The sequence below is a fragment of the Drosophila sechellia genome, chromosome 3R, assembly GCF_004382195.2.
Source record: "Drosophila sechellia strain sech25 chromosome 3R, ASM438219v1, whole genome shotgun sequence".
Taxonomy (NCBI): domain Eukaryota; kingdom Metazoa; phylum Arthropoda; class Insecta; order Diptera; family Drosophilidae; genus Drosophila; species Drosophila sechellia.
This window is the reverse complement of record NC_045952.1, coordinates 27983266-28004537: the sequence shown is the minus strand read 5'-3', so window position 1 is coordinate 28004537 and position 21272 is coordinate 27983266. Positions and strand designations below refer to the sequence as shown.

General features: G+C 45.9%; 1 protein-coding gene across 1 annotated transcript; it reads right to left on the bottom strand.

Moving 5' to 3' along the window:
* Positions 1 to 307: 307 nt before the first annotated feature.
* LOC6612702 (muscle segmentation homeobox) lies at positions 308 to 8940 on the bottom strand. Its single transcript, XM_032722187.1, has 2 exons — positions 7472 to 8940; positions 308 to 1403 (listed from the first exon to the last, which is right to left on the bottom strand). The coding sequence occupies exons 1-2, from the start codon at positions 8700 to 8702 to the stop codon at positions 1066 to 1068; spliced, it is 1569 nt and encodes a 522-aa protein (XP_032578078.1). The 5' UTR covers positions 8703 to 8940; the 3' UTR covers positions 308 to 1065.
* Positions 8941 to 21272: the final 12332 nt, after the last annotated feature.

Sequence of the window (21272 nt, the reverse complement as noted above, 5' to 3'; positions counted from 1 at the left end):
GCAATGGCAAGGCATTGCAACATAGGCAATCGCACTTATGCAATCATCCGTTGGAAATATGAAAATAACACTTTACGTGTTAATCAAAACAAAATATTGTTTCCCTGACATTTCACGAGGCTGTCGATAATGGAGAGCTCATTCTCATAATCAGCATCGAATGAGACACACTTTGTAGCTGGAAAATAGATTCGTTCGTCCACTGAACTGGAAAATGTGTTTGAACTAAATAAAATAATATGCATATTGTGAAATAGTTTTCCACCAACAGATTAAACAGAACTTTATAATTTTTTTGTATAATTATATATTTTTTTCAATGATTTTGTATGATTTTCCTTCTGCTCTTTTCGCATGTTTTTGTATCATTTTTTCACATTTCGATTTTATGATTTACGATTAAACAACTACAGAGGATTAACGCTATATGGTATTCATAATATTTTATGCGTGTATGAACTATATGTATAGGTCTGTGGTATTATCGTAAAGTACTTTTAACGGCATAGTTATAGCATTAGATTAGTTTAGTTTAGGTGCTTAGAAGTATTTTTTAAATACACGATCGATCCATTAGCTAGACTGACTTACTTGGCAAAATACAATACAATCAAATATGAATTTAGTTAATCGGTAATTTACGCTTATTGACTTGGTTTGTGCAAACGAATGCCATTCGGTTCTTATGTCAATTGGTTATGCGAAACAAACGAACGAAGGTTTTGAATTGAATTGATTGGGTTTACTTGCTAGATTTATGTACAATTAGGAAACATTTTTCTGCTTGCTTTTTTGCTCTCGCTATATACAGGGTTCGATTGCTCGAATCGGGTGCAACTCCTCCGCTTCTTATAGTTATTTACAGGGTGTGCATTTGAAACAACATTTGGAAGTATCGTAACGTAAAATGCGCTAACATCACAGCAAAATTTTGGGGGTTTCCGCTCGAGGACCGCCGCCAGCGGCTATTTGGTTACCAGGATGAAGATGATCGTGGGCACTGTGGCTCAGTGGGCGTTGGTGGCGCATCTGTTGGCGATCGTGGCCCACCAACTGGGCCGCCACTTATCCCAGGTGCATCAGGCTCGGGTGGAAGTACCCGGCCATGGCCCACTGGGCGCCAGGTGCTCCTCGGCCCAGCGCCGCCATCTTGATCTTCTCGATCTCGGCCTCCTGGAGGCGCTTGGCCTTGGCCCTTCGGTTCTGGAACCAGATCTTCACCTGCGTCTCCGTCAGCCGCAGCGAGGAGGAGAACTCCGCCCGCTCGGCGATGCTCAGGTACTGCTTCTCCCGGAACTTCTTCTCCAGCGAGAGCAGCTGCTGTGTTGTGAAGGGGGTGCGGGGCTTCCGGTTGGGCTTGTGCTTCCGCAGGTTGCACTTGATCCGCGGCGGTTCGTTGGCATCTGGAAAATAGATGGAAAGAGTCTTGATTAGTTGTCTGTTGCTTGAAGTCTCATTGAGAGTGGAAAACTCTGTGTACTTCATCTTATTATTTGTCCCTAACACTTTATCCGCCAACTGTGCTGTCCGCTCAAGAGCGAGAGAACTCCAAAGCGCCTTCAATCTTCAAGATTTGCTTGTCTGAGGGCTTCGTCCGCTTTAAGGGACACCTACTGTAGCATTAAGCATGCAAAATGCAGCCGCTTGCTGAATGAAATGTGCTGTCAACCGCCGCTGTCCTTGGCCTTGTCAATTTGGCTAAAAGCGGCAGCGGCAACAATATACGGTAATTACTCCTTTAAGTGGCCAATAAATTTGCTGTCTGAACTATTTGTCAGACAAAGCAGCAGCAGTAGCGTCGGGAAATGCATTCCCCGAGTGAATCCCCTCCTCCTCCTCCCAGCCAAATCCCGATTCCCCCGACCATATCTCAGTTCGATTCTCTCCACGGCAAAACAATTTTAATTTGGGCATTTTGTTTTGGCAAACAAAGGCAGCCAGAGGAGCAGTAAGAAACGAAAAAAAAAACAGCACAAAGCAAAAAGAAACGTGCAGGCCTTATAAAGACGACCGATCCGTGGAGAAGGGGGGTTCGAGCAGCAGCAGCAGCAGCTGTTGCAAGTTGCAAGTTGCGAGTTGCATGCCGGGAGTGTTGTTAATGAAAGTAATGAGCTCGCCATCGGGGCTGCGCCAAAACCACAAAGATGCAAATGGCATTTTAAAGATGCAGTCAGTCCGGGTCAGATCTCCAGGTCCCCACAACCCTCCTCCAAATTCCCTTCCTTTCCAGGCACGCGTAATTTATTGGGCATTTTGTTTTCAGGCTGAGAAACGAAGGCAGCACTCGAATCAAAATAAAGACAAATGCAAATGATATGCAGCGCTTTAATTTTACGCATAATTGCACAAATTGAAATTGCCGAGTGACAAACGTGGCCAAGTTGCCTGCTTTTGTAATTGCTTTTCATGCTCTGCAAATGGCAAACGATGCATTAAACAACAATAAACGAACGGCATGTAAACCCAAAACATATTATGGTGCACTGATTTGAGTAGGAAGTGGACTTCCAAGCTCCCTCTTCTGATCCCAAGAACATGCGACATTTTATGATGTTATGTTTTCAGTAAACAAATAACTGTCGCACGGACTGTCTTCGGACCATAAAAATGCGACTGGCGATGGAATCAGAACTAATAATCCGCGGTGGGAAACCTGAGCTGACTGGCTCATTAAGTAATTAGTGTGACATGGCGGAGTTATGTTAATGCTGCTGCCTTATCGATATGGCCGATATGCATATAATTTCACTTATTTGTGAGGCTCGCTTTCTGGCCAGGTCGTAAAAGCGTTTTGTATGGGCCCCTAACAAGGCGGAGTAAATCGCCTGATTCCAGGTGCCCCGGTCTCCATAATGAAGTCTGCATTCACAAAATTTGTTACAGACTCTGCGACTCCGATATATTTAAATATAAACATGCATATACACTTTGTAATTCGGCTTGTTTTCTTGGCCAGCTTGCATTCCGTGTGAAGTTTTGATTTTGTCTTGTCTTGTTTTGGTATTTTGTTGTCGCTCTTGTTGTATTGGCCATAAATTAGTGGCCAAATTAGCATTTAAACGAGGCGGCCAAACTTTTACAGCCCTTTTCGCCTTTGTCACAGGTTGGTCGCTCGACTTTTACGACTCTTTTTCTTACAATAATATTTATACGCAGCATGGCTTTAATATTTATGTGCCATATTTATGCGCGAAGCTTTGTTACTGGCTTAAAAAAAGTAAAATTAATAAAAATCCTTCTTAATTATTAATCAGTTTCCACTGCACCGACTTGCATTTCCTTTATTTGTATGCAGTATCGTGCTCCAATCTTGCCTTCTTTTCGTTTCGTTTCGATTCGGTTTGCTTTACATTTATTTCAAAATTAATTGCTCATTTGTCGCTAAATTGTTGGAATGGGGTTTCCATAGCAAGTGAGCTGGATTCGCCGCCCCCTTGCCCCGCCCACCGACTGCCTGTGGCATGTTGCAAAACCTGCGGAAAAGCTGAATAACTCGAGGCTCAAGGGGCAAGATGGAGACGCACGCTGAAACCAGAGTGCGAGACTCGTTTTCGCCTTTTTGCTCTTTTATAGGCATTGTTGCTGCTGCTGCTGCGGCTGGGGCAATACGTCGCCATTGCCAGCGCAAAATACATGCCACAAACGCCAATTGTGACATTTAGCCTATGTTTGTAATGGATTTTCAATTCATTTGAGTTCTCCGGTGTATTGTAGCCGCGACATCGTATAAGACCATCGAGCAGCAGCAACAACAGCTGCTAAATGAGACAGGCAACAAGCAATTGTGAAATTTACGCGTATCGATCGGAGCGGCAGCAATACCAATACCAAATATCCAAAGCAATCGCTTTATATAGCCGGCGGTGACAAGGCTCGATTGATGTGCGGTGCAAATTGCTGGCAATTAATTCTTCATTAAAGCGTTTTCGCATAGCACCATCCATATCCACGTCTTGTACATCCAGTAGCGTTTTTGCAGTGAAAACCGTTGAGCAATATGGAGTGCACTAGGATTGGACGCAGTGGATGGAGTGGATGGATTCGATGGATTGAGCAGATCGCTGGCCGGATGGCTAATGCAATTACACGCTTATGGTCAAAACGGCAATCGCTTTGGGACCTCAGGCCGATTTCATAATGTGCGATTTTAATTAGCTCCAAATAGGTGTTTACCGGCTAACTGAATGATTAGCCGAAGGTCCTGGGCGCAGGGAGCCCAGTTGGCCAACTAGCGCACCGGTTAAACGGGTCAATTAATTAGTGGGCAGCGTGCTAGGAACCAGTTGCCAGCGATGAGTTTTACTGCAACTATTTCGCTCAGTGCTGTTGCACTGCCCACTCTGTTGCAATCTTGTCACATTGCGTGCCACATAGTATCTATTTGGACTGTTTTGCAATGAAGTTCGCTGCCTCTGGGCAAGATAAGAGTGCTCGGATAGCCCGTGGGCTGGGTGGGGCCACCTCTGATGACAGCTTCCAAACGCTATTTAATTACTCAGGTACAGCGCAGCAACAACAGCAACAGCAACAAGCGCAGCAGCAACATCTACAGCAGCAGCAACATCCAACAGCAACAGCAGGCAGCTCAAATTAGTTGAACTACCAATTGTCTACAAATATTTAGCAAATGTTTTCTCAACCTCACAGATACACACCACACACACACACACACTTAGCACCCCCTTTAACACCCCACTGCCCCCGCGCTTAACCCATCACCATTCGCAGCACCAGCACCTTCGCTTTGTCTGGCCTGGTAATTTAATGCAAATAAATTTTATTTACCAAAACATACATCAAAATGTCTGCACCGCCACACGCCCCCTCGAAGCCCCCTCCCCCCTCGCCCATGACGCTGTGTTGCATGTGTGTATTTAGTACAGCGTATGCACGTTAGATGGCGTGCAGAATGCAAATATTATTTTAGCTTTTGACTCTTTCGACTTGGAGCCTTGCAAATGGTGTTAAAACGCATGCAAGCGGCCCCCAGCCACCTTAACCCCTCGCTGCCCCCCTTATCGACTGCCCCGGGTCTTCCTTAACCCTCTTCTCGCTTTTCGCCAACCAGCAGCCGTCTGTCAACGTTTAAATTGCTGCCGTTGCTGTTGAAATTGCGTGTTTTGGGTGGGCGTTGCTGACATGCCACACCCACCGTTTTGGCCAGGTTTTCTCGCCCTCTCTCTTTCGCTCTCTTGCCAGCAAACGTGGTGTGCATGTGTGTGTGTGCCTGGCTCTATGTATTTATGCAATGACTCCCAAGTTGTTGCTCGTTTGTTCAGCTTGAAAATTAATTTCTATAATGGCTGCCAAGAATTGCAGCTGCAATGCGTGGTGGTTGAGTAACAAGGGCCGTCGAGGGGTTAAAGGGGGCACAAATGGGTGGCATGTGCAGCATACGTGGACTCGACTGCGCTTGCAATTAGTTAAATTATGAAGGCACAAAGGGAATTCCCCATATTGCAACACGAAGATGCTAATCAAATGGCAGGGCAAAAAACCAAACTACTGTGTGTGTGTTCCCTCTAATCGAAGGTACTTTAATTTAATAGTCCATGAAGTAGCCGACAAACGGTAGCCAGAAGATACAAGCTGTATCTACCAGTTCTGCATTTGCCAAAGGCACTAAGTACCTAACACTTGACATAATGCCGCAGAAGATAGCGGCGCAGGTCAGAAGGGAAACCCTCCGGAAAAACAGGGGATCATCAGTCCACAGAAGACAGCAACCTGCTGCGCTAATGAGACACGCTGAACACAGGAACCAGAAACTGAGACCGAGACTGAGGGCCAGAAAACAACACAAAGTAAAAAACAGCTGCCAAATGATACGAAACGAAATGAAATGAAATGAAGTTGTTCGAATGTATTTTATACACATGCAGCAGTTGACAGCCAAATGACAAAATAAGCGGCAAATGTTTGGAATAGTTTATTCATCTCGGCATCTTTATAGGGAAGGAACAAAAGATAGCTCAAGTGGTCGATAAAGGGCGGTGAATTGATGGCCCACATCGAGATTGATTTATTTCGATTTCTCGATCAGCTCCCTTTTGAAATATTTTAGAATTTATGAAGGCACTTTAAGAAATGCAGTTCTGAAATGCCATGTATTTGAATGAGGTGGTAATATGGTAATACTCAAACTAACCTACTTTAAAGCCCAAATTTCCTAATGCAACACCCTATTTGCAGCCCTTTTTTAAGTCAAACCGACAGCTTTATAAAACAATGCTTTGCGGTGGCAAAAACCCGAGCATATGCAGCAAAAACAGGAACAATAGTTGCTGGTCTGCATATAAAAAGCAAATTTACACTTTTTTGCCCGCCGTTTTTGTACCGCCCTTTCCGAGTTTTTCGAGTGTGTTTGAGCAACTTTAAGGAGCGGAAACGCAGAGTTCGCGATGGCCGAGTAAAGTTCACATGTCAGTCCGGCATCAAAGTGTGACTTGGCGAGTGTTTTTCCCGATTTTCCCCCAGTTTTTCCCTACGGCCCACGGCTTTTTGTCCAGGAAATGCAGGCAAAGTGTGAACTGTGCATGCAGATAGAGATCGCCCAGTTAAACAGCCAGACTCGCTTCAATTAGTCTGGCTGGTCGGTTAGACAGTCCGCTTTTTACGCGCTTATTATTAGATTTTCCAATTCGGAAATGGTAATGGGGGGCTGGCTGGTTGGCTGGCTGTCAGACCGGAAAACACCGAAAAACGCCGCTGGCCAGCGAGTGCAATGAATAATCAGACGTGGCCAATTGAGTCAAATCAGAACCGACGCGACTATCATCAGCCATCATCATCATCATCATCATCAAATAATGGGCCCAGCGCAATCAGGCATTTTTCATTGTTTTATTTAAGGCCCCGCAATAATTGCCACGCACTTTGACTACAAACTGCAGTCACGATCACTTCCAGTCCATCGCCATGATGACGATGACGACGAGGTGGCCATGATGGAGCACCCGCAGCTCGCGTCCGACCAGGAGCGTAGAGTCACCATCGATGCCAATTAAGGCGAGGGGCGGCAGTTAATTGAATTAAAATGCGACACAAAATGGTGTAGATAAAGTTGCCACCGCGCACATGGGGCATAAAACAATGAGTGGGGTGGGTGGTTTGAAATTCCTCCATTAAATAAATCGTTTTTGAATACACATCGCTGGCTGCTAATGGGGAATTTGCTCCCAAGCGGAATTCGCGTATTTCTATTGTTCGCGGGTTCAGAAGTTCATGTTTATGAGTTTACGGCTAATTATAAATAAATATATGGAGTGTAACTATATGCACTCGTATTTACTTTGATTTTAAGGCTCTGAATTGAAACTATTTGCGAATTGTTCAAATGAGTTTAGAATATCGCTTAGGACAGCAGTTAAGCACATGTAGCAGATAAGGTTTATCATTTCCCCTCTAGGAAGTACAAAAACCGAAAACAAGCTGGTAAAAACCCCACAAAGAAGTGGATAACGACACTTACCTCCACCGAATCCTGCTCCCGGAAACATGCCAGGCGGTCCGAAGGGCGGCATTTGTCTGGTTCCTGGCCACGGAACTCCACCGCCCATTCCCGTCCAGGCAACCGCCGCGGCGGCCAGTGCACTGAAGGGAGTGGGGCGGATGGGCACATGACCGGAGGCCAGGGCCGCCGGGGAAAGTATCGTGGATTGCATGTGAGAGCCCGGCGGCGGACCGTGCGGCGATTCCAGCGACTTGCCGCTGCCGTCGAGGCCGTCGGGCGTGGAGCGCGGCGAGTCGTCGGCGTTCATGTCCTCGATATCCACAATGGAGTCCTCCTCCTCGTCGTGATCGGCCTCGTGGTCCTGCAGCATCTCCTCGTCGTACTCCAGCTCCGAGTCCGTGTGGCTGCCCAGCGGCGAATGGCGTTCGTTCTTGGCGGGAGTGGAGGCCACATTGCCCTGCGATCCCAGGGCGGATCCCAGTGGCGTGGAGCTGGGCGTCGAGCTCGTGGAGGCGGGTGGCGAGTTGGCACGGGCGTCGGCCTGCTGCTGCTGCTGGCGCAGCTGGGCGGCCATCGCCTGGTGCTGTGCATGTGCCGCCGCAGCCGCATGGGCGGCCTGCAGCAAGTGGGCGTGGTGCGCGACGGCGGCGGGATGGAAGGTGTTAGCGGGAACTTGGGCGGCCGCACTGACCGGCGGAGGCGGTGGCGTGCTGCTGGCCTGGGAGATGGGCGAGGTGGCCGCCGAACTGGTCAGGTTCTGGGGTCCGTCCGACGCCTGGTTGGGTGGCGTTCTGGGCCTCGTGTCCGCCAGGAGGGAGGCCACGCTAAAGTTGCTCAGTCGGGAGGTGGTCTTGTGCAGATGGTGGGACGGCGGATGCACTGCGGCCAACTGGAGCGCCGCCGCCTGCTGCTGCTGTTGCTGCTGCTGCTGGTGTTGCTGGTGCTGCTGCAGCAGATGCTGCTGGTGGGCCAGCAACAGTGCCGACGGCGAGGTGGGACTGGCCAGGGCGTTCAGGCCAGCCGGGTGGCTGGGACTTAGGTTGGTCAGGTTGCTGCTGGTCATGTTGCCGCTGCTCATGTTGCTGCTGTTGCTGCCGCTGTTGCTGCCGCTGTTGCTGCCGCTGTTGCTGCTGCTGCTGGTGATGATGAGGTTACCCGCGGGAGTGTTGCTGCTCGGCGGCACCGTGGGACTGGTCATCGTCTGGCGCAGACCTGTAACTGTCATGCTCGCTGGGCTGAGCTTTAACATAAAGCCTTTCGATCGTTTGTGTAACTGTGGCTCGTTAATACTGTGCTTTAGGTGCGCCGGTTAATTGGTTTATTGAGACATGGTCTGCTGTTAATTTGTTTTGATTATCTTTCAATTAATGCGCTCGTTCATCACACGCTTGGGAAACACAGACACACACTGTCACACGCGGCGTTTTGTATATTTTCAGGGGCTATTTATTTCCAGAGAGAGACACGTCCTCTTGAGATCACGTCTGTTCTGCGACTGAAACTGTAGTCGCAGTTTCGGATGCACCGCTGCCTGCCACACAGATACTCACCCACACCGACGCACTCGACGATTGGTGGTGGGAAACCGGCTGTGCAGAGCGTGCCTCTCTCTCACTCCCGTGGTGGAGTGCACCGCGTGCGACACCATTTTTATTGGTTTCAAGACTAGCTCGCTCGCTCTTTTTTTCCGGTGTGAGTCTCGTATTTCTCCACTTTTCTGACTTTTGTTCCGCCTTCTTTTCTCTTTCGCTCTCGCCTCAGTGTGGTGAGTTTGCCGCACGCTTGCCGAGCAGACAGAGATGGTGTTGCTGCCCCGCAGTATAGCCGTCCCTGTCGCACGCCTAATTATTATTGAATAATTCAATCTTCAAAGCGTTTTTCCACTTTTTTTTCGAGCTGCTGCGCGTATTAGCATTTTATAACAAGCAGCGGCGGCAAACGCCTGTCCATTTCCACTTTGGATTTCTGGTTTTTCCTTGCCGCTTTCCATCTCCATTTTCCCTCTCTTTCGTTTATGACTTCATTTGTCCAAATTGGCGTGATTTTTAAGCTTTATGTACCCCTAATATGTATGTAATATTTATACATATATAGACCAGGCGGTTTTTCGATTTTAATTGGCACTCCTACATGTCCTTAGCGTACAAGAACAATATAATAAATAATAAGCCCATCATTATCAGGGCCCAAAAAGCATCAAACGTCGGACGGAGCGGCATTATCGCAAAGCTGCAATCTCGGTCAGGAAATTATGTTTTTTCTTCCTTTTTGCTCCACCTCAGGAGATAAGCCATAAAAATCGGATCAGGCCACATAAATCGAGCGTCCCGGGAACCCGGCCGAATCAATCACATACATATAAATGTGAAATATGCAGGATTATATAGATTTTTCCCAACCCCCATAAGCTCCATAAATTGCAAGATGAAAGGGGGAGGGGGGAGTACCCCGCTCCCTTTATAATTCTCGCTCTACAAATTAAACTCATTTTAGGGATTATTATGTGAAATTGTTGGCTTGAAAACTTTTGCCAGCCATTGTTCAGCTGCTTCTTTGTTTTCCGCTGCTCGAAGGACCAAGTTGTGAAAATGGGAAATGGGCGGCGGATTGTGCGGGTGGGCGGGCTGTGCTCGCTCGGCTTTTCGGGCGGCAAGTTGGTGAAAGGATTTTAATGACAATTGCCAGTGGGTGGAAAATAAAGAGCTCAATTAGAACAGTTGACGAATGGCTGTGTGGTTGCCTTAATTAGTTGCAAACGATGCTGAAAATGAAACGACGCTGCCTGATTGGGGAAATTCTAGCCAATTAATTTGAGTTCTTGCCTAAATGGGTGAAATATAAAAATAAGCTTATATCATTTCTGAACTTTTTCAAAACTCTTTCCAAAATCTTTTTTAATTACACCTAAAAGAAACGCAGGCAGTAAGCCCATTTATGAACTTCACACATTTCCCAGCCATTCAATTAACACTTGATATACCTCTTACCACTTTTCCAACGCCCCTCTTGACTGATTAAAATTTTTCCTACTTCCCAAAACTTGAGCTCTTTATTACGATGCCCAGCAATTCCGCTTTCTTTTCAATTAAACATTTCGAAATGGCGGCAAAATGCGATGCGAGGCCCTCAGCTCGTTAATATCATTGTCTGCGTCTCGTTTTCTAGACTTTGTGCCGTTGGCATAAACAATTATAGCCAATTACAAATATTAATTTCTCAGGCCAAGCACGTCCAGCGTTTCTTCTTTTATTTTCCACTACTTAACCACCATCATTATTCATTGCGCTTTGAAATACGCAAATGAGCGCCGAAAAAAGCAATACAACAACGAGGCGCAAATTAATTTTTCAATAAACATCATAAGCGAGCTCCAGCCCCCTCAACTCCCCTTCCCCGCCCTCTCGATCCCCCCACTTCGAGATGAAACGAAACCGGCAAAAGCAGCAGCAAGTCGGCCAATAACAAAAGCACCAACAAAGTCCACGCTTCGGCCAAGTTGGTCAATTGATAAATGGCCGCCGATTTGCGTGCGTGTAGTTATGACTGTGATAGATTTAAAAAACTAACTTATAAAATATTAAAAAATATTTTAAAAAAATATTCACTTTATATATTATGTGAATAGAAGTATGGCATTTTTGTTTGCCCATAAAGTTGTTTGATCTTGTAGTGAAACAAGAAATAATATATTCACTTTCAAATAAATTTAGAAATATACTTTAGAACAGATTCTGTTTGTTTTTGAAAACTTAAAACTGAGAAATATCGAAAACTAGCTAGGTTTGGCTAATAAAAAGCCTGCTGCCCACCACTAAGTGCGTGGATCGAAATGATCGCGTCGTTTTCCTCACTTTCCTTCCCTCCACGAGCGTATGTAAATGTTTTGATAGTTTTTCATAATTTTTCGAATTTATATTTCCCGCCGACCGTTCCGATTCCAGTTTGATTGTGGAAGCTATGGCTGTGGAATGAGAGGTGGGGCTGTTTGGATGTATATAGTTGGCCATGATTGAGTGGGTGTGTGCGGGTGTTGCATATTTATGTGGGTTGCCGCTTTGCTTTGTGTGCCTTTTTTGTCAGGCAATTAAATGAGAATTTGGTGTTTTATTGTGCAATTAATTCCGAATTGAATTGCATAATTGTTTGTATCCGAGAGTGAGCAATTACCCAGTCAGCAAATTGTTTATTATACCAGCTGGAAACGAGAACAGCGCTAGATTCTGTTTTATTAATGGAATAATCAAATTTGATAGTTTCTTTTGCTCATATCAAACTAAAGACACTAACTCGTTTATATTTTAAGCACTCTTCTAATTAAATAACTTAGAAAGATTTGCAGCTGCGCAGACATCCTTTTCCAACGATAATTAGCAGCTCGCCGAATTTAATCCCGTTCCCCAACTTTCAAAGGACCTCCTAAACGACGCTAATTTCATAGCGACCCAGCCAGCAGTCCGCCCCACAGAGGGCGGCACTGTGCCAGGACAACCAGCCAAGCGGCGCATAATCAAAATTTCATTATCCTTGCTATGCGTTAAATCGCTTAAACAGGCCGAAAATGCGAAAAGAGCGAGAGAGCCACCTAAGCCACCCCAGCCACCCACTCCACGCACAGAAATAACCTTAGCGACCAGCAAACAGTTGACATGTTGACAGTTCAGAAATTTCCGAAGGACGCAGGACGAGGCTGTTGCGAAACTCGGCTCAATAAACGGCACTGCACAGGACGAAAAGAGATGCTGGATCCTGGGGATGCGATGCTTTTCGAGGGGTTGTTCGCCGAGTAAATAAACCATCCCCTTGCAAAACCCTGCGGTTGTCAGTCAGTCATTTAGTCACAGCGGCTGTTGTGGCAATTGCGGCTGCCTCACACAGATACACACCCATACAGGGCCATTCCACTCCTCACACACACACACACACTACTAAACGATGGGGTGTTGATGATGGCGCAGAACGCTCGTTTATTGAATTACATCCGCATGGCTGAGCATTTAACGAGCTCTCGGGTGTCGTTTTGCTGATGGCGTAAATGTTTGGCAAACAACAAGCAAATAAATAAAGTTCTGATTTGGCACTGATTGCCTTCGGTGGGTGGGTGGATCTGGGTGGTTGTGGCTGGCTGGCTGATTGACAGCGCTCTTTTGCTCTATTTTAATTTTTTTATATCACCCTCTTGGCTTACAGGCAGAACCACACGGTCAAAAATAATTAACGTATTAATTTTTAATTGATTTTAAGTGATTATAATTAGTATAATGACAAGCATGATTAAAGGATAACTTAATAAATACAAGATAAAAGGTATATTTTTATATGATGTCCATTATCTAGTCTCACGAAAATATGATTGAAACATATTAGCTATTCAAAGTAAATATTCTTGATATAATTATTCATATATTTCTCTCTCTGTAGCGGCTAACAAAAAAGCTGGTCGTGCGTCGCAAACTCGTTTATGATTATTATTTTTTGCTGCCATTTTTATTAATTCATTTTGTATTTACTCTATTTATTCAACTTATTCTATTTATTCAGTGCGCTGCGGTGTGCAGCGTATTATGCCCACCCTAGACAGCTTCTTATCTTCATTGCCGGCATTATGTGCGATAAGCGCAGGACGACGACAACGGAGACAAGGACAACAAGAAGGACCAGAAGGACAACGAGGACGATGCTGGCAAACAAGAGGGAAAATGCCACCCAGCCGGGAATTATCCACCCACCCCGAGCGCCAAACGGTTGGCCCATAAAAATGTAAATCAAATAAATTTACCTAATATCAAATTTCCCCTTCAGCTGGCAAGCTAACAAGGCAGCAACCTCCGCTTTTCCTTTTTATCCTCCCCCCCTGCATTTTCCACGATGCCAGGACTTTACACCCTCTTGTCAGCCTTCCAGTCCCATGCCCTTTTCCTTTTTCCCTCTCCGCCAGCAGCAGGAGCAGCATCATCATCATCATCATTCACGCTCATCCTTTATCCGCTCGTTTAACAATCGTTTAATAATTTAGCCTGGTAAATAACACTAGCACTAACACTCCAATCCCGACCAGGCCCAGCAGGCTTGCCTTTGGGCTTGGACTGAGATTGGGATTGGGTTTGGATTCGGAATGGTTCGTTGCTGGCTGTGTGGGCTTTTCTTACGATGCGCACAGTGGAAACTTACTGGCCTTTCGTACGGATTTATTACCACTAAATGGTCGTAATATTGCCACCATTTGTTGGATGGTTGGATGGATGATCATTTAGAATGATATTATGGTTCAGTACTATTTAGACGTTTCTTTATCTCAACTTTTATCTATCTTATATTTATTGTATTTATATTATATTATATTGGAATGAATACAGTCTCAATTCTGATCTTAAATCTCATCAAAGTTCAGCGTATGCGGTGCCCATAATCCTCTTAAAATAGAGCATACAGAAATATATATGTGCATATACTATCTATTTCCATTGATTTCCATAGCTTCCACATGCCCATTGTGTCCTTTTTCTCCGCGTGCGCCTTATCCTTGCAGCATATTAGCTACCATCACGTGCCAAACCGCAGCCACCCACTACCACCCACTGCCGCCGAAATATTTTCCACCCGACGGGCTAACCAAATACCCAAAAACTGAGCTGGTGCCTGCTGGTGGGGAAAAGATGGCTGCAAGGATACTTGGCCCGAGTCATTTAGGCATTTAACTTTGGCTTAATTCAATTTGCAATTTTTCAAAAGCCTTCGGCTTGGTTTTTGGTTTCGGTTTCGGTTTCTGGCCCCCAGCATCACGGGGTTGCTGGTTGGATTTTCCTGCCAAGGTTGGGGGGCCATGGAGAGCATACGCTTTTCAAGCGTTTTTATGGCCTCCTGCCTTTGGGGGTTGACTTTTGTAATTTCAGCCGGCTGCTTCCTGGCGCAGGATGTGCGGTTCTGTCGCCTTTTATGTGCCACCATCGCCAGGACCACCTCTCTGTGCATATATTTACTCGCATCCCGGGGGGTTTTCGGATCTGGATGTGGATGTGGATCTGGTTGTGGAGGTGGATGTGGGCAGGGTCACCCCTGCCGACTCTGTGGACTCTTGGCTTTATTTGTCGTCGCTTGGCTAATGAATTTGGATTGTTTTTCGCGTGGGAGGACGACGGTGACGACGACGATGACTCTCTCTCTGTTCCATAAATGGCCGACTTGTCGGCCTTCCTTTGTGCCGCTTAATTACAGCTTAATTGCACGCTTTATGCGTACAAATCCGCAGCTTCCTTGAAGGCAAACACCAAATCGGAGTGGCCCCAAACTCGGGCAGCTAAGATCAAATTAGCTAAATGTATTTATCTTGTCAATTTGCAGACGCGATTGCAAGCTGCACTGACAATCACACGATTGTCCCGTGTGTCCCGCCAATCGGACACCGCAGTTCATTAGGCCCGGGCTCAACTCGCAGTTGAAGTTGAAGCTGAAGTTGAAGTTGAAAAGTTGCTAAAATGTTTACAAGTCACTTTGCGGCGATTCGAGTCCGCATATCGCCGCGTATCCATATCCCTGTGCTCGCCTTCAGAAGCTCCCAAACTCTAGGTGGACAAACGCTCTTACTGTTCTCCATGACCATGGAGTACACGGACAGAAAATGAGCGAGCTAAGGAGTGGAAAATTATCGAAATCAATTTGTGGTATATACATTAAGTTCTTGAAGAAATAGCACACTTTGAAGTTCATGCAGGCTTATAAAGCCATTACTTCCTTGCACTTTTTTCTTCCAGTGCACCTCGTTCGAGGTTCCAAGTCACAGAGCCCGTCTGGGCCATATCAATTGTTTGTTTGGCTTAGATCTCTGGCTCCTTGGCCCGGCACATTTGCTTGTCAACTGCGTTGGCCGTTCATGGTCGCTGGCTTTCGTTGGCTTTCTGCTTTGCACTGATTGCACTTTGCACAAGGATTCCGATTCTGCCGGCCAGTAGCCAATTCGAATCCGAATCCGAAGCCAGGAAAAATCTGAATCTCAAGCTGAGGCTGAGGCTTCTCGCGCGACGCACATAAAGTGTCATTCCGTAGCTGCTAATTGACATCGCACACAGCCGCCAGCGTTTCGCGGCTCCTCTGCCATTTGTATCTGAACTGAATGAGGATTCTGCGATCCCAAACGAAAGCTGCAGCTGGACACTGGGCAGTGGATAGTGGATAGTGGACACCGCAGCTGAATCTCAAGCTGACGCTGCTCAATTGTTCTCGTGGCTCGGAAGACCATTGATTCGATTTGAATGCGCGCGCGGTGCTTTTTTGATACCCTTTCTGAAAGAAGTTGCGCTGCAGAGATATAAATTGCACATAAAAATAATAAGTATAAAAATAATAATAATAACTATTAATAAATTTATATATAAGTACATAAAGTTCTTCTCTTATATTTGTTCTCAAACTTAGTTGTTAGCATTGAGTGATTTTTATGCGGTTTTCAGAGCAAGTGCATTTGAAATTCGGCTTATCTTATGATGCCAGTTAGATAGAGTTTATTTATAGAGCCCGGTAGCTGGTGGCGTGGCACACACACTCAAAGTGTCGCAGTTAATTGGCAAATGTGAGTCAAAGTTTATAGAAAATCCGCCAGAACAATTGGCGCGCGTTGCCGCTTTGAAGTCATAATAGATGTAGCCAGCTTCTGAATAGGCGGCATGTGTGTGTGTGTGTGGTGGCCGGTGACCAAGAGAAGTGCCGACTGGCCAGTGGACACGGACACCTGACAGAGCCGAACCTCTACTATATCTCTTTCTCGAAGTCGGGTTTATTTGCATGGCAAATGTTGACGCTTGGTAGTTGGAACGTCCCAGCCGATGAGCAAACAAATCATAAATACTCCGAATGCTGGACGATGGGCTATGTGTGCCATGGGATGGATCTTCAAGTCCAGGTCCACGTCCACGTCCAGCTCTCCATGTTTGTCAAAGTAATTGAGTAAGTGGCGGCGGTGGCGGTGGCGGCGGCTGACTTGTCATACCCATTAGCATTTGTTTGCCGAGGTGCGGATCTGAGCGCAGAAGCCGAAAGTCATGCGGCGGAACACAAATGCCACATTAATTGTTTCAAGTTGTTGTCGTCGACTCCGTCAGCGGTCGCTCGGCAAATATTTGCGATCATTTTCAAGTGTCAAGATTATGACGCATTCACGCCAGATCGGAAAGAAGGAGAGAGGTAGTTGCACTGACAAAAACTATAGTTACCTCGCAAATATCACAAACAGCTGTAGATCTAAATCGCATGCAATTTAAGATTGTGTAACTGAGTTAAGAGATCGGCTGATCCAGTGATATTTGCACTCGGACCCACTTCGTCCACTTGTGTGTTCCAGTTTCAGTTTCCAGCTTCAGCTGCAGTTATTAATTGGTATTTAAAGTGAAGAATAATGTTGGCCCAAACAAAAGGACACACCACAAGCACTCGACGCGACTTGAATCCTGCCGTTCGCCCAGCGTCTCGGCTCATCCATCACTTGGCATCACCCACAGCGTCTCGAGTGCCGACTGCGCAGGTAGGGTGTCCCTGTGGACCCTGAGGACACAGAGTGGAATCCAGGGCCAGCTGGATAGCCTGCCTGGCATCTCAAGTGCGCACTTGAGCGGATAAAGGAGGCAGTAGGCGGCGCAGGAGCCGCAGGACACTCGCCTCGCTGCACTCTATCGGCAGGTTTATTATTTTCACACTCGCACAGCTAAAATAATTGCCTGCTGTGAGCTTAGCCCAAAAGCAAACCTAGCAGACTCCGAGGCACCACACCCTGGTGGTGCTCCTAATGCCCAGGTGCCAGAATGCTCGAATGCCATAACACCAGAATGCCAGAAACTAACTCCAGACCTCGTGGCAACTGTCGCCTGGCTGACCCAACTTTATGGCACTAGCTTACTGCACTGGAAAATATAATGGAAACTAGTATAGAGAAACTATATGATCCGAAAATATTAAGTTATTAAAACTATCTTTATATTAGCAAATTATATGTGGTCCAATTCAACAGGGTGTATGAATACAGATAAGCTATATCTTCTTTTATCCTTGTAAGATCTCTATCTATAATTTTTTCGACTGCATCTTTATGACACTCGCTAGCTGGCAGCTGGGCCCAGCCAAATGGTTGGACACAAGCCCTGGGTCTCGAGCTAGCCGTTAAGACGTCTGCCAAAACATTCAATAAATATGTTGGCTCATATAAATTATGGTGGCTAATGAACACGGCGAGTGTGTGGAGCGCAGTCCCAGGGAAAACTCAGACCCAGCACCAATCTGAAACGAAACTGAAACCTCTGAAATCTTCGTTTCAACACAATGAGGCACAGTTGCATCTGCCACTAAATGCTGCAGCACGCTTATCAACCGCCACGCATCTCTAAGATTTCCTTGGAAATTTACTATATCAATAGTCGCCCGAGGAGACAACAAAGTCGACACTTGGGTTAAGGTTAAGGTTAGGTCTGACCCATAGTCTTCGAAACCCTTCCCGCGCCTTGGATTGATTGAAATTTGTGAGCTACTTGGCTTGGGCTTTATGGCCCGCTAATTAATAAAGCCGGAGTCAGTTGGTAGCAGTTAGTGGGATACAAATGGGCATCCATGAAATACGAAACTGAAAATCCAAGGAGTGCAATGAAATTCATTTTTAATGACGCCTATATGGGAAGCAGTTGTACCAGGATGTGTAGGGTATATATTTCATATTTTGAAACAATGAAGAGTATATCCTATCAAAGCAAAATAAACTGAAAGTAACATGTTCAAATCCTCTATGGACTTACCTGAATATAATAGCCAAAAGGCCTTCTGATAGCTCATCAAGTGCACAATTGATTTTGGCCAGTACTCGGGGGTTTCAAAACTATCGTCAAAGATATTCTCCCACAGCCAATTCATCTGCGATTATAACCACTGGCAAATCGGATTTGTTTTGGCTTTCAGCAGAGCTGGATTCGACCAAAGAATATCTTTTAATTACGCTGCTCTCTCGTCTCCGGACAATAGAAAGTGGCTGAAGGAATTTTCGGGGATCAATCAAGAGGTGCAACTTGTATGGCCCATAAGCGCATAATGCTGTTTGCACTTTGACTTTCAAATTGGCTGATCTGCTCGGCACAAAGGACCAAATCCGGCTAATCCTCTTGTAGGAAACGCTGCCTTTTTGACACCCATCAAACGCCTGAAAGAGCTGAAGTGCCGGAGTGTGTATCTTTTGCATACAGGCACTTGAATACTCGAGTCCTCCTTTTTTCTGTTTTGAAATTCTGGCGAAGCGAAACAATCAAACAATTGGCCTGTCAGCAGAGATTGGATGTCAAGGGAGCAGCTCTTAGGGGGAATTGCACTTCATAGTCCGCAACTGCATCCATTGTGCCCGACGAGTTCATTATTAAATCATTTTTGGGCATCATTCCCTCCGTTTTCTTCAGCTTGACACGTGAGCTGACCACACACACTCGACTGGTCTGGCTTGGAAATAGTTAGGCCCAAGATACAGATACATTTGCCAGCTGGACATGACTCGTCCGAAGTCGATTTCATATGCAGATTGCAGCGACGACAGCTGACGACTTTGTTAGCCAATTATGGCGATTTCAGTTTTATTTCGCCGTCGCCAATCGATTAATGACAGATGTCCAGATACTCAACTCGAAAATCCCAACATAATTGGCTTGTAGCTCGTCATAAAGCCAAAAATAATGAGGGTGCAGATTCCCGGACTCCCGCACAACATATATTTATATGCGAGGGATTTTCACAGTTTCCCGGCGAAACAGCAGATAGCAGATAAACAAAGATAAACATCTCGGTAATGAGGCGATCCAGGAATATCGCCGCACATATGCTTTAATTGCCAATTGTTGGCCAGAACTTCCATGCGGGCTGTCCGATTGTCTGGAATTTAAAGTGCCAACAAGCAATTGACACAATGGGTCCAAAACTCTCGATATCGTTAGGGGAATGCACCATCGACAGTTGTTGGACAAACGCAATGCGAACGCCCCTTTGGATTCGCACTTTCTGGGGGAGTGACCAGGACAATTTCCAAATTAAAAACCACTAAAGATGCCGTTGACACGCTTCATATATCAGCGGCCGGACTCCAGCACCTTTTTGATTTCCGGGAAAAACAGAAACCGAAACAGAAACTGAAACAGAGAGCCGAAATTCGAAGGCGTTAAGGCCAAAACACACTTGGCACTCGGTTGGCAATTAGATGCGCTTCACTTGAACCTATTTAAAATACAATCGAAACACGGCCGCCTCACAAAGAGGTGTAAAATTGTGTCTGTTTTCCTGGCCCGTTCCTGATTCGTTTTGTTTGGCATTTCGCAACGGCCAACAATGCCCGGCCACTGATAGGAACAATGGCCGAAAGTCCGGGCCAAGATGCCAGACAATGCCGCTGATTTAGCCGACTGCGCCGAAAAGGTGCAGCCAAACAATGAGCCGGCATTGTCCAGCACCGGGGCAATTGCAGATCGCTTCGGACCAGGCCCGCAACCAAAGCCAAGACGAGCGGAAAAATCACAGAAATTGGCCAGCAATTAGGTGTTTCATATATCTCTGCCGCAGCAAAATCATCCAGTATTCATTGCATGACTCTAATTACATCTCTGCTTCAAACTTCCAATACCTTATCACTTCGATTTTATTTAATTCACTTTGTAGCTTGGGCAGCGAGTTCAACAAACCTCTTAAATCAGACACTCGACTAATTTAATAAGCTATGAAAATTATCAGCGTTTTTCCATTAGGCCCGCGGGACTTACTCCACCACCAAACACTATCAGCTCAAATTAAAACATAGCGCTTGTAATTGAATAACATAAAAAGGATAACATCGCTGACAGCCATCCCAGGCTTATCACCATGAAGAACCCAAGCCGTGGATCCCAACTCCCCTTCTTCGGACGCAATTGAGGCTGTCGTCTCCATCTAATCGGCAGGCATAACGCTTGACTTGCCCCAAAACGCTTATCTACCCGGCGATGCACTCGCACAAAAGACGTGTAATTATGTGGCAGTGCGATAAGCCTAACCCTAAGCGAAGTACTACCAAACTGCTAAGGGGAAACACTCTTCTCCCGCGGCACAAGATTTATAGACTTGGTCTGACAATTAGCGCTGATAACTTTCGATTTCGATGGGATTGGACTTGGACTCGGGCTCCTAAAATTGAAATTGCCTGTCTAATTTTCTGAGTTATGGCGCCGAGTTCAGCACGGCACTGTAATTATGGAATATGAGAAAAATTACTGAAGTCTCGGAAAATATGATATATGCATTTCACTAGCGAGCTGCGAGTGGGCGTGGCACCTCCGCGGTCCAAACATTAAACGGTAGTTAGTGCGATTAGAGAACGCTTCTCGAGTGGTAAATATTGTGCCTCGCAGGCGACTTTCTCCGCGAAGCGTGCCTCGTAGATACAAAATGCAAAGTATCTGGCGCCAGAGGTGGACACTTGTCGCACATTCCGCCACGGTCGCTTTCTTTGTGGATCGCATTTCACCCGGAGGATGGCCCAAAATGCATTACCCTCGGTGGGAGCTATCCTGGCAGGCCATGGCTCATTAATAACTCTCATATTTTTCACGCCAACTGAAAGAGTTTCGGCGGTGTCTAGTGAGCAGGGAAGAAAGATACTTCATAATTATTCCTGGTATTCATCATTCTTCCTATGTACCTATTTCAGCCATTTTCCTAGCCCATTTCATAGGATCCATAAGATCTAAGATTGTTTTCCCAAACAGTTTTTGCCCTTTGTGGCCATCAATCTTCGATCAAGCATTTCCCAATGTGACACTTTCGACTGGGAAACAGCGGCAAT

Bases quoted from the DNA above. Each gene is read 5' to 3' on its own strand.
- LOC6612702 (XM_032722187.1), bottom strand. From the start codon at position 8,702: ATGTTAAAGCTCAGCCCAGCGAGCATGACAGTTACAGGTCTGCGCCAG. The intron at 1,404-7,471 runs GTAAGTGTCGTT...TCTATTTTCCAG, and splicing joins GGGAGCAGGATTCGGTGGAG to ATGCCAACGAACCGCCGCGG.